This window comes from Chrysemys picta, chromosome 8, assembly GCF_011386835.1.
Source record: "Chrysemys picta bellii isolate R12L10 chromosome 8, ASM1138683v2, whole genome shotgun sequence".
Classification (NCBI taxonomy): domain Eukaryota; kingdom Metazoa; phylum Chordata; order Testudines; family Emydidae; genus Chrysemys; species Chrysemys picta.
The window spans coordinates 67,881,061-67,894,366 of record NC_088798.1 but is presented as its reverse complement, the minus strand read 5'-3'; the positions used below and the strand labels follow the sequence as shown (position 1 = coordinate 67,894,366).

At 50.0% G+C, this 13,306-nt stretch overlaps 1 protein-coding gene across 1 annotated transcript; it reads right to left on the bottom strand.

The window, feature by feature from the left end:
* Positions 1-218: 218 nt before the first annotated feature.
* Positions 219-2,356, bottom strand: LOC135973119 (uncharacterized). Its single transcript, XM_065554751.1, has 2 exons — positions 1,780-2,356; positions 219-785 (listed from the first exon to the last, which is right to left on the bottom strand). Exons 1-2 carry the CDS (start codon positions 2,354-2,356, stop codon positions 310-312), a joined length of 1,053 nt encoding a protein of 350 aa, XP_065410823.1. The 3' UTR covers positions 219-309.
* Between the last annotated feature and the right edge of the window lie 10,950 nt (positions 2,357-13,306).

Genomic DNA, 13,306 nt, shown 5'->3' with positions numbered 1-13,306 from the left:
GCCACAAAGTCACAGAGCAACCCACCCCCCCCCAACATTACATCAAAACAACCTCCCAGACTAACCGGAACAACTAGTCACTGCATCACTGCACTGTGTATGTGCCCTGCTGCTGTGCCTGCCCCCGACTATGTACCCTGCCAAAGGAGACTGTCCTGTCCAATTACCAACCCCCTTTCCCCTCCTCCTCCAAAAGAACATGATTGAAACAGTAGTTAACAGAAACGAATTTTTTATTATCAACTACACATGGCATTGGGAGGTGAAACTTGGACGGGGGCTTGTGTCAGGCGGGAAGGAAAGAACTTTTCAAATTTTGGGAAATGAGAGCCTTCTGCTACTAGAGCTCTCTGCAGGGGTGGAGTGAGACTTAGCAGGGACTCTGCCGCCTCTCCTTCTTTGCACTTTGGGTGAGGTGGGTATGGGACTTGGTGGCGGGGGAGGGCGGTTAGAGATGGACTGCAGCGGGGCTCTGTCCTCCTGCCTCCGTTCCTGCAGAACATCCACAAGGCGCCGGAGCGTGTCCGTTTGCTCCCTCAGTAGTCCAAGCAGCGTTTGAGTCGCCTGCTGGTCTTCCTGCCGCCACCTCTCCTCCCGATCCATGTTGGCTTGGTGCATTCGGGTCAAGTTCTCCCGCCACTGGGTCTGCTGTGCTGCCTGGGCTTGGGAACAGGCCATAAGCTCAGAGAACATGTCCTCCCGTGTCCTCTTCTTCCTACGCCTAATCCGCGCTAGCCTCTGGGAGTGTGATTCCAGGCTAGGTTGTGAGACAGTCGCAGACGGGGCTGTGGAAATGGGAAAAAGGGAGTGAATTCCTCAGAAAGATAAATGTAGTTGTGAACAAAGAACATAGTCTTTCTCTGTGAACAAGACCATGCACAGCACCTTTCACATGCGCACTCAGCACAAGGTCGAATTCTCGGCCTTCGCATTCAGTGCCTGGGGTCTTGAACAGCACATTTGAGAAGCGAGGCAGCACAACGGAATTTCTGTTGCAGGCAGACATGGTAAGCCGTACACTTGTGGCAGTTTAAAACTTTTATATTACCACTGGCCTCATTTCACATTTAAATCAATGTCAGTCCCTGCTGCCAGCAATCCGGCAAGCGGGAACTCTGCCCCTGTCCCACCCCCTCGCGGCTGTCCCCGGGAACGATCCCTTTCGGCTGCCCCTCTCCCGCCTCCACCGCGTGGCTGCAAACCAGCGGTTACAGTTCTGTAAAGGAACGGGAAAGCAGTCCCAACACTAACATTCCCCTACCTAATTAAAAGCAGGTCACCATGGCCGACATCACCCTGATGAGGATCTCCGAGAGCGACAAAGAGAGAATGCTCCGGGAAAGCCTCCAAAGACCAGGGCCGTATGCCACCCTGCTGTGCAGAGCAATGATCCCCGAGTACTTGATAATCTCGTGGCGCGGCAACGTGTCGTACTTCGGAGGACCCAATAAGGCCGCTCTCCCCAAGAACCTCATGCAACGGCTTTCAAGTTACCTCCAGGAGAGCTTCATCGAGATGTCCCAGGAGGATTACTGCTCTATCCCCGGACACATAGACCGCATTTTACTGTAGCTGCAGTAGCAGGGAATAAACAGTAGAGCGGCTTGTGCAGGACAATCACTGAAAACCGGACATTGCTAGATTTCTTTTCAAAACTTGCACTGCCCCTTACTAAACCGTTAAGCGCCTAGGGCACACTAATCATGAACAACCCATTCTTTTAATTGTTAATATTCCTGTTTTGTTAAAAATAAATGTTTAGATGTTTACAACACTTACTGGCTGATCCTTCACCAGATTCTGTGTCCGGGGTAACGGCTGGGGACGCTTCGTAGGGGATCTCTGTAAGGGTGATGAAGAGATCCTGGCTGTCGGGGAAATCAGCGTTGTGAGAGCTGCCGACTGCCTCGCCCTCCTCATCTCCTTCCTCATCTTCCCCGTCCCCTAACATGTCCGAGGAACCGGCCGTGGACAGTATCCCATCCTCAGAGTCCACGGTCACTGGTGGGGTAGTGGTGGCGGCAGCACCGAGGATGGAATGCAGTGCCTCGTAGAAACGGGATGTCTGGGGATGGGATCCGGAGCGTCCGTTTGCCTCTTTGGTCTTCTGGTAGCCTTGTCTCAGCTCCTTGATTTTCACGCGGCACTGCGTTGCATCCCGGCTGTATCCTCTCTCTGCCATGTCTTTAGAGATCTTCTCGTAGATCTTTGCATTCCTTCTTTTGGATCGCAGCTCGGAAAGCACGGACTCATCGCCCCACACAGCGATGAGATCCAAGACTTCACGATCAGTCCATGCTGGGGCTCTCTTTCTATTCCCAGACTGCACGGCCATCACTGCTGGAGAGCTCTGCATCGTTGCCAGTGCTGCTGTGCTCGCCACGATGTCCAGACAGGAAATGAGATTCAAACTGGCCAGACAGGAAAAGGAATTCAAATTCAAATTTTCCCGGGGCTTTTCCTGTGTGGCTGGTCAGAGCATCCGAGCTCGCACTGCTGTCCAGAGCGTCAACAGAGTGGTGCACTGTGGGATAGCTCCCGGAGCTATTAGCGTCGATTTCCATCCACACCTAGCCTAATTCGACATGGCCATGTCGAATTTAGCGCTACTCCCCTCGTCGGGGAGGAGTACAGAAGTCGAATTAAAGAGACCTCTATGTCGAACTAAATAGCGTCGCAGTGTGGACGGGTGCAGGGTTAATTCGATTTAACGGCGCTAACTTCGACATAAACGCCTAGTGTAGACCAGGCCTAAGTCACTACAGCTACAGTTGAGCATTCTTTTTCCTTATTGAATAGAATTTTATGTTCTGAAAGAAGTTGTCTTCTGCATGATCATGAGTATATCATGAAGGACTAGAAGGACTGGACACATGAGAAGCCACCGAAAATGAATGCACTGCTTTCAAGAAGTTCATTAACAGAGTTGTGCAAAATTACATCAAGAAAGATGTAGATGTAGTGCTTCATAGAAGGCTTGAGAAGGCAACTTTAATTTGTGTGATGATTTAAAAACATGAGTTAAATCTAATAAAATGGTAGTGAAACATTTTTCAGTTTTTACTATGGTGCCCTACAGCCTACCTTCTCCCTAACAGTCTCACCCCTCATCAGTCCTCACCTCCCCCCCTCTATTTTTGAACCCCTCCCCTAATTTCAAGCCCCGGAGAAAACACTGGATGCAGTTGTGCCAACCAGGAGTAGCAGGTTTAAAGGGACCATGGCTGTGCAGTCTGACAGATCCTGCTCACCTCATAGGCAGAGCATGGGATAGATGGAGTCATCAGTGCCAAGATCTGGTCCCAGCTCAGCAGCCCGGCTGGACTAGAGTGCGCTAGAAACTGCCATGCCACAGCGGAGAGGCCACAGCATTTGAATGCTGAAATGAAGCCTCAGTAGCCAGGCCTCAGTAACCTTTTCTGAATGACTGTGTCAGACAGACAGTCAAAGGACTCCCGATTCTGCAATTTAGAAATGGGATTTATAAGGCTAAACTTAAAGTTTTAAATGTTAACGGTTATTATATGTAACAATTTATGGTTGTCATATTGAATTACAAAGTTCATTACAAAGTTTACATTTAAAGTTCATTCAGACAGTAAGCTGTCTTGGGCAGGGATTGTATCTAATTCTAAGTTTGGGCAGCACCCAGCACAATGGGGCCATGAGCTCTCTAGGTGCTGCCATAATGCTAATTACTAAGTGTGAAGCCAGAACTGGGTGAAAGAGCCTCCTATGGGAAAAACCCCTAGCCAGTCAGGGAAGAAAACCACACATGCTGCCTGTGTATTGGGGATGCAGGCAGTTTGCTCATCCTGAATTATTCCACCCTCCTGCCAGTTAGATTTATTTTTATATGCAATAACATTCACCAAGTGTTAAAAGCAAAACTAAATCAACCAGGGCCTGAGACAGCTTTCAATTCACCACAGTTAAATGCAACCAACATATGAGTTTAAACTGGTGGGTCTAGGACTGAATCCAAAACTCTTCTCCATTTCTGGCTCGCTTTTTTTCAATAGGCAAACTGAAGCTAGTTCTGAGCACCTGGAACTAGGCCGAAATCGAATTGCAAAGAACCACTGCTGACAATGATGTGGTAACAGCAGCATAGGAATGAAATTAGCAGTGCTGGAAAGAATCCCATTGACAGAGGAGTACACGGCAGGGGGCGGGGGGACTGGGTCCCCTTTCTTAACCCCCATAAAAATCAGAATCAATACCACTCTGGTATTTAGGAAGCCAAAGTGTCAGTTCAGGATACGTAGAGCCAGCTTCTGTCCCCTTGATATGCCCCTTTGTGCCACCCTGGCAGTACAAAAAGGCATCAAACTGACTAGCTCTCCCCACCTCCAAATGCACTTTGAACCAGTGGGGGAATTCTCAGCTGGCATAAATCAGGCACAGCCAGCTTCACCACCACCATCCCTGCAGCCCCCAGGGCAGAGGGTGGGATGGGTGTTGTCAGAGTGCTGGTGGTGTTTTCTGATTGTTACTGGTTATGACTCTGACACAATTTTAAAAAGTCCAGTTTTTTGAATGTCCTGGTATGAAATGCAGATAGTATGTCATCAGAGCTGAGATAAAAGTCTTTTAAACTGACTCCAAGCCATTGCTACCCCCTTAAAATATGTATGGTAGGTCCATTAATAGACATTCAGCATGCTAATGAATTACAAGCAATAGTGTAAGAATTGTCTGAGTTACGTCTGACCCACAAAAGAAATCGTACTGGTTACAAAACTGAACTGATTTAGAGGGGAACTGAAGACAGCTATAAAAATCCTATATAAATCCTATAAATGGAAGAAAAGAAAAGTAAATTGATAAGGAAAGGAAAGGACACAAGGAGAAATCTATGGCCAGCAGAGTTAAGGACAATAAAAAGGAGTTTTTTGAAGTATATTAGGAACAGAAACACTCCTTACAATAATATTCATAGGATCATAGATCATCATGGTTGGAAGGGACCTCAGGAGGTCCTCTAGTCCAACTCCCTGCTCAAAGCAGAACCAATCCCCAGACAGATTTTTGCCCCAAATCCCTAAATGGCCCCCTTAAGGATTGAATTCACAACCCTGGGTCTAGCAGACCAATGCTCAAACCCTGAGCTATCCCTCCCCCATATTGGTCCATTACTAGATGTAAATGGTAGAATTATCAATAATAATGAAGAAAAGGATAAGTGGGATGAACAGGGTAGTTATAGGCCTATCAGTCTGACATTGAGCCCAGACAAGATAATGGAGCAGCTGATACAAGATTCAATTAATAAAGAATTAAAGGAGGATAATGTAATTAATGCAAATCAACATGGGTTTATGAAAAATAGATTCTGTCAGACTAACTTGGTACCTTTTTTGATGAGATTACAAGTTTGGTTGATAAAAGTAATAGTGTTGATTTAATAAACCTAGACTTCTGCAAGGTGTAACTATAAACAGGGAATCATGATTGATAGGGTTTGCTTCTGGTGTTGTCCTGCAGGGATCAGTTCTTGGCCCTACACTATTTAACATTTTCATTAATGACCTGGAAGCAAACATAAAATCATTACTGATAAAGTTTACAGATGATACAAAAATTTGGGAAGTAGTAAATAGTGAAGAGGACACATAGAATCATAGGGGTTGGAAGGGACCACAGGAGGTCAGCTACTCAAAGCAGGACCAATCCCCAACTAAATCATCCGAGCCAGGGCTTTGTCAAGCCTGACCTTAAAAACCTCTAAGGAAGCAGATTCCACCACCTCCCTAGGTAACCCATTCCAGTGCTTCACCACCCTCCTAGTGAAAAAGATTTTTCTAATATCCAACCTACACCTCCCCCACTGCAACTTGAGACCATTACTCCTTGTTCTGTCATTTGCTACCACTGAGAACAGTCTAGATCCATCCTTTTTGCAACCCCCTTTCAGGTAGTTGAAAGTAGCTATCAAATCTCTCCTCATTCTTCTCTTCTGCTGACTAAATAATCCCAGTTTTCTCAGCTTCTCCTCATAAGTCATGTACTCCACCCCCCTAATCATTTTTGTTGCCCTCCACTGGACTCTTTCCAATTTTTCCACATCCTTCTTATAGTGTGGGGCCCAAAACTGGACACAGTACTGCAGATGAGGCTTCACCAATGCCGAATAGAGGGGAATGATCATGTCCCTCGATCTGCTGGCAATGCCCCTACTTATACAGCCCAAAATGCCTTTAGCCTTCTTGGCAACAAGGGCACACTGTTGACTCATATCCAGCTTCTCGTCCACTGTAATCCCCAGGTCCTTTTCTGCAGAACTGCTGCCTAGCCATTCGGTCCCTAGTCTGTAGCAGTGCATGGGATTCTTCCATCCTAAGTGCAGGACTCTGCACTTGTCCTTGTTGAACCTCATCAGGTTTCTTTTGGCCCAATCCTCTAATTTGTCTAGGTCCCTCTGTATCCTATCCCTACCCTCCAGCATATCTACCACTCCTCCCAGTTTAGTGTCATCTGCAAACTTGCTGAGGGTGCAGTCCACGCCATCCTCCAGATCATTAATGCTGATACATCACTGATACAAAGCAATCTGGATCACTTGGTAAGCTGGGCACAAGCAAATGACATGTATTTTAATGGAGTGGAATGTAAATGTGTACATGTAGGAACAAAGAATGTCAGCCATACTTACAGGATGGGGGCCTCTATCCTGGGAAGGAGTGACTCTATAAAAAAAAAATTGGGGGTGGTAGTGGCTATTCAGCTGAACATGAGCTCCTGGTCTGATGCGATGGCCAATAGAGCAATGCGATCTTAGGATGCATGAACAAGGGAATCTTGAGTAGGAGTAGAGAGGTTGTTTTACCCTTATATTTGGCACTGGTGTGACCACTCCTGGAATCCCGGGTTTTGTTCTGGTGTCCACAGTTCAAGAACGATGTTGATAAACTTGGGGAGGATTCAGAGAAGAGCCACGAGAATGTTGAAAGGATTAGAAAACCTGCCATATAATGATCGACTCAAATAGCTCAATCTATTTAGCTTAACAAAGAGATGGTTAAGGGGTGACTAGATCGCAATCTAGAAGTACTGACATAGGGAGCAAATATTTGATAATGGGTTCTTCAGTCTAGCAGAGGAAGTTCTAACATGATCCAATGTCTGGAAGTTGAAACTAGACAAATTCAGATTGGAAATAAGGTGTACATTTTGAACAGTGAGAGTAATTAACCATTGGAACAACTTACAACAAGGGTCGTACTCAATTATCTGTCACTGACACTTTTTAAATCAAGATTGGATGTTTTTCTAAAAGATCTGCTCTAGGAATTATTTTGTGTAGTTCTGTGGCCTGTGTTATAGTGGCAGTTAGACTAGATGATCACAACGGTCCCTTCTGGCATTGGAATCTATGAATCTATATTCATAGCATATATAAAGAGGCATTAGATAAAAACATTAAATCCTCTTGTTGGAAGGTTGCATCATAAACTACTTTATTTTTTGCAATTCAGAATGATAACACACCAAGAACCCAAAAGCAGAGAGAGCCAAAGCAGGCTGCTCGTGAAAGCAGCGAGGCACATCTCACTGCACTTTACTGCAGGCTGGCTGGCTGCAAACTGACTACTCCTCTCTTCCTTCCCTCCCTCCCTACAGATCCTGCTAGTTTGCAAACAGGACCAGAAATATGCCCCCTCACCCACCTCCACATACACTCTTAACATGATAGCTTATATTTCCACACAGCCCTCAATACACAGCACTCTTCCCCTGAAAATTCCTTAATTAATAAACACAAATAATAAAAACAAAATCTCAAGTTTAGCCTGAAGGAAGGTCTGTGATTTTGCTGTAGCAGGTGGTACCTGCCAGGGAAAGAAAGAGACACCTTGACCTTTGTCCTGTTCCTTATTGATACTGTTTGTCTCACTCCACAGGAGTCCTCTCCCTCTCCTGGCCACCATCTTCTGGCATCACCCTTTCTTCCTTCTCCTCTGGCCAACAAACCTACACCCCTCTTTACTCACTTTAGGCGCTGCATCCTGTAACGCTACCAAATATGCTACTGGTTCCAATATCTGCTTTACACACCTTTTCCCCTTGTAATCCCCCCTTAATTTCATACCAACACTGACTGCCCTAGGCAGAAAAATCTGGGAAGTTTATGTTGTGGGTTTTTTCTCTGTTTGCTGCCCTTTGTCCAGTGCCCTCGGTAAATCACATCTAGTATGTAACTGACATCTTAAAAACAACTCCGCTGGCATCTTCTGATTGATGGGCTGTGAGTTAGCTCTACATGTGAAGAGGAAATTTTCAAGGCAGCATGGCAGGATCTCCCTTCATTTTCCTCTTATGCTTGTTTCAGTGTCTGCACAAAATGCTCTGCCAGTCCATTCGCTGCTGGGTTATATGAACCCTACTTTGTGTGTTTCATACAATTGTGCCATAGAAATAGCTGAAAATCCTCAGAAATAATTTGTGGACCATTATCTGAGAGGAGCTCTTCAGGTAACCCATAGCAGCATGCACATTGTGATGAGGTTGCTGTCATGTACCCCCCACCACCGGCCACCCAAAATGAGCATCAACCACAACTACGTACATTAGCTAATTTTTTTCCAGCATAGTCAATGTGCAGCTATTGCCAGGGCTTTGTAGCCCACTTCCATGGATGACATGGTGCCTTTTCCAGCATGGTTCGATGGCTGTTACAGGTGTCACACCACCTACTTCCATTTCTATATAGAATCATAGAATCATAGAATATTAGGGTTGGAAGAGACCTCAGGAGGTCATCTAGACCAATCCCCTGCTCAAAGCAGGACCAACACCAACTAAAACATCCCAGCCATGGCTTTGTCAAGCTGAGCCTTAAAAACCTCTAAGGCTGGAGATTTCACCACCTCCCTAGGTAACCCATTACAGTGCTTCACCACCTGTCACGGATTGTGGGGGGACACAAGGCCCAGCACCCCCGGCTTCCTGCGATTCACCATGACTCTCAGCCAGCCAGTAAAGCAGAAGGTTTATTTAGATGACAGGAACACAGTCCAAGACAGGTCTTGCAGGCACAGACAACAGGACCCCCCTCAGTTAGGTCCATCTTGGGGTCCCAGGGCACCACAGCCCCCTTAGGAGGTCAGAGTCCCGTCTGCCTCCCAGCCATTCCACCAGCCAGCTCTGAAACTCTCCCCCGACCCTTTGTTCAGTTTCCTGGGCAAAGGTGTCACCTGGTCTCTAACCCCTTCCTGGGTTTTCATGCTACATGCTCAGGTATCTTCCCTCAGTCAGTCTCTCATCCCCCCATGCAGACCATCCTAGCTACACTCCCCTGCCTTCCCAGCCAACACTCCCCACTCAGCATTCAAAGACCACATTAAGAACAGTCCCAGTTCGTCACATCTCTCCCCCGTTGGAGAGCGAACTGAGTGGGGTCACTTCAGCCAGTGACCTGGGGAAGTTCGAACCTACCTCCGTTCCCATGGATGTCCCCGCATCCCTCCCATTCCTTGGTGAGAATTACACCAGGCCCTTCCAGTTTCACGCCCCCCCCTTAGGTCGGGGGTGCTCGATGACACTTGTAGTTCGCATGTGGGAAGGTTTATGCGGCCCATGCCCTTTTCCCACCCCAATACCCCTTGGGTTCCAACTGGGCTGGGCTCTTCTCCCAGCGTTCCAATCTGGAGGTCTGTGTTTTGGGCTCTCTTGGTTCAGAGCCCCCCTTTTTACCCTGGACACCCTCTGGAAAGGCTCCTCTATGATGGGTAAGGGTCCTAAAGCCATTTTCCCCTTGTCCCAGGCCTTCCTCCCCCTCTGACAGGGATCACAGGATCGGCAGTACTGTCAGACAGTAATAAAGACCCCAGGTTAGTAAAAGTTTTGTAGCAGCCTCTGCTGGGTGCGCCAGGTTCCCTGGTGCCCTGAGAGGGGGGTGTCATGGGCCCGGCACAGCAGCTGGCGGCGATACTTCTGGGGGACCACCAGCTGCCTCCTCATCCCCCCTGACTCCATTTTCCCTGGGGGAGCCCATTCTCGGTACAGGAACCCCTTCTCCCACAGGAACCTTTTCCGGCCACCTCTCCCCATGGTCTGTACCGCACTGAGGTCAGCCAGGTCCCTTATCTTCTGCAAGGAGGGATCTTTCTGCAACTCGGCCTGGAACTCAGCAGCTGGGATAGGGATGGCCACCTGCTTTCTCTCGCCGGCTGGGTCTGAAGCTGCAGCCTCCCTGAGCCGTGTCCCTGGGCATTTCCTCCCCACCAGGCCTCGGGCAAGGCACCTTCCCCGTTGTCAGGGCGCAGTGCCCCTCGCCGTCTCTGGCTACGGGTCACGACCAGGGCACCCTGGGGGTTGCTTGGCCAGTCCTCCAGGTCCCGCCCCATCAACACCTCAGTGGGCAAATACGGGTGTACCCCCACATCCTTGGGGCCCTCCTTGGCCCCCCGCTTCAGGTGTACTCTCGCCACGGGCACTTTGACTGGGGTCCTGCCCACCCCCGTCAGGGTCAGGTAGGTGTTGGGCACCACCCGATCTGGGGCCACCACCTCGGGCCGGGCCAGGCCAGCATGACCTCTGCGCCCGTATCACAGGATCCATTGACCTTCCTCCCATCCACCTCCAGGGGAACAAGGTACTCGCTCCGCAGGGAGCCCGCGCCCACCGTGTAAACCAAAAACCCTGAGTCTGGAGCATCCAGCACCCCAAAGGAGCTGGCCTGGAGCTCTCCTCCCTCCTTAGCAGGTGGTACGCTGCCAGCCCCCCTTGCCTGGGAACTATGCCCCTCGTCCAGCTGGGTCTCTACCCAGTCAACCCTCTGTGGGTTCGGTCCGCTCAGTCTGTCCCTGAGCCTGAGGCACTGGGCCCGTATGTGGCCTCTTTGGCCACAGTGATAGCAGCCCATGTCCCGTGGGTCCCCTCGAGTGGGTCAGATGGACCTGACGCTGGATGTTCCCCTTTGGTGGGGGTTCTCCATATTTCCCTGCTCGGAGGTCCCATGGTGACTCTCGCTCTGTGTTGTGGTGGGACGGTTCCTTTGGGACTCCTCCCTGTTATCCCCTGCCCGACTGTTCACAAACTCGTCGGCCAGCTGGCCTGTGTGCTGCGGGTTCTCTGGCTTTTGGTCCATCAACCATCGCCTCAGGTTGGATGGGCATTGCTCATACACGTGCTCCAGTACGAATAGGTCAAGCAGGTCTTCTTTAGTTTGGGCCCCAGCTGTCCACTTACGGGCATACCCCTGCGCCCGGTTGGCTAGTTGTAGTGTATGTGTGTGACCTCACGGGTTTTATGCTGACCTTTTCCGGTACATCTCAGGGGTCAGCCCAAACTCGCGGATCAGGGTCTTTTTGAACAGTTCATAGTCCCCCATCTCTGCCCCTTTCAGTCGGCTGTACACCTCCCTGGCTGTGGAGTCCAGTGAGGGGATGAGAAACTGGAGCCTGTCTGCAGGGTCAACCTGGAGCAGCTCGCAGGTATTCTCAAAGGCCGTCAGGAAGGTATCCATGTCTTCCCCCTCCTTACGCTGGGCCAGGAAGCACTTATCAAAGCTCTTTGCAGTCTTGAGTCCCCCCTCGCTCACCGCAGCCGGGGCCCCACTGCTCCTCAGCCTGGCCAGTTCCCGCTCATGCTGATGCTGTTTCTCCTCATGCTGACGTTATTTCTCCTTCTCTTCATGCTCCTGCTTCAGTTCTTGCTTCCTTAACTCAAGCTCTTCCCGTCTCATCCCCCATTCACCTTCCAGCCGCATCTGTTCCAGGGATGGGGAGCTCCGCCAGGACGATCCCCTGCTGGCCGCCGGGGTTGGGTTGCCCTTGGTATTCGCTGGGCTTCCCCCAACCCCTCCCCTAGGCATAGATAGGCAGGGTCTCGGGATGTCCTCGGCAGCAGTCTGCTCCCTCCCAGCCAGGTTGGGTCCTGGGGCCCACGCTGCATCCGCCGTGCGGCTTCCCTTAGGGACAGGGCTCAGTTCATCCAAGTGATCCTTCTCCTCCAGCTGGGCAATGAGCTGTTCTTTGGTGGACCTCCCAATGCGCAGCCCTCTCTGCTTGCACAGCTCCACCAGGTCATTCTTAAGGCATTTAGCATACATCCTCCTACTGGCCACTCGCCGGCCTGTGCTCTCCGCTTTCCACCGTTCCAGGGAGACCCCTAGTGTGCCAGCCCTTCTTCAGGTTACCACCTCTCTGCCAGGGTCGAACTGCAGACTCCTCTGCCCCAGGACCACTTGCTGCGATCCCCCGGGGGACCCTGTTACTGCAAATGTCCTTCTCTATGGTCACACACTCCCAGGGGTTAATCGCCCCCTGAAACCATCTCTCTCTGACTCTTCAGCCCACCTGGTCCCCGTTGATCCCCCTTCATTTTACTGCTCCCCAGTTACTTACTGCAGGAAGCGCCATCCAGGGGGTGCAGTAGATCCCACCTCTACCACCAGTTGTCACGGAGTGTGGGGGGACACAAGGCCCTGCACCCCCAGCTTCCTGCGATTCACCATGACTCTCAGCCAGCCAGTAAAGCAGAAGGTTTATTTAGACGACAGGAACACAGTCCAAGACAGGTCTTGCAGGCACAGACAACAGGACCCCCTCAGTTAGGTCCATCTTGGGGTCCCAGGGCACCACAGAGTCCCATCTGCCTCCCAGCCATTCCACCAGCCAGCTCTGAAACTCTCCCCCCACCCTTTGTTCAGTTTCCCGGGCAAAGGTATCACCTGGCCTCTAACCTCTTCCTGGGTTCTCATGTTACATGCTCAGGTATCTTCCCTCGGCCAGTCTCCCATCCCCCCATGCAGACCATCCTAGCCACACTCCCCTGCCTTCCCAGACAACACTCCCCACTCAGCATTCAAAGACCACATTAAGAACAGTCCCAGTTCGTCACACCACCCTCCTCGTGAAATCCAACCTAGACCTCCCCCATTGCCACTTGAGACCATTGCTTCTTATTCTGTCATCTGCCACCACTGAGAACAGCCTAGGCTCCATCCTCTTTGGAACCCCCCTTCAAGTAGTTGAAGGCTGCTATCAAATCCCCCCTCACTCTTCTCTTCTGCAGACTAAACAATCCTAGTTCCCTCAGCCTCCCCTCGTAAGTCATGTGCCCCAGCCCCCTAATCATTTTCGTTGCCCTCCGCTGGACTTTCTCCAGTTTGTCCACATCCCTTCTGTAGTGGGGGGACCAAAACTGGACTCAGTACTCCAGGTGTGGCCTCACCAGTGCCAAATAGAGGGGAATAATCACTTCCCTCAATCTGCTGGCAGTGCTCCTACTAATACAGCCCAATATACCATTGGCTTTCTTGGCAACAAGGGCACACTACTGACTCATATCCAGCTTCTCG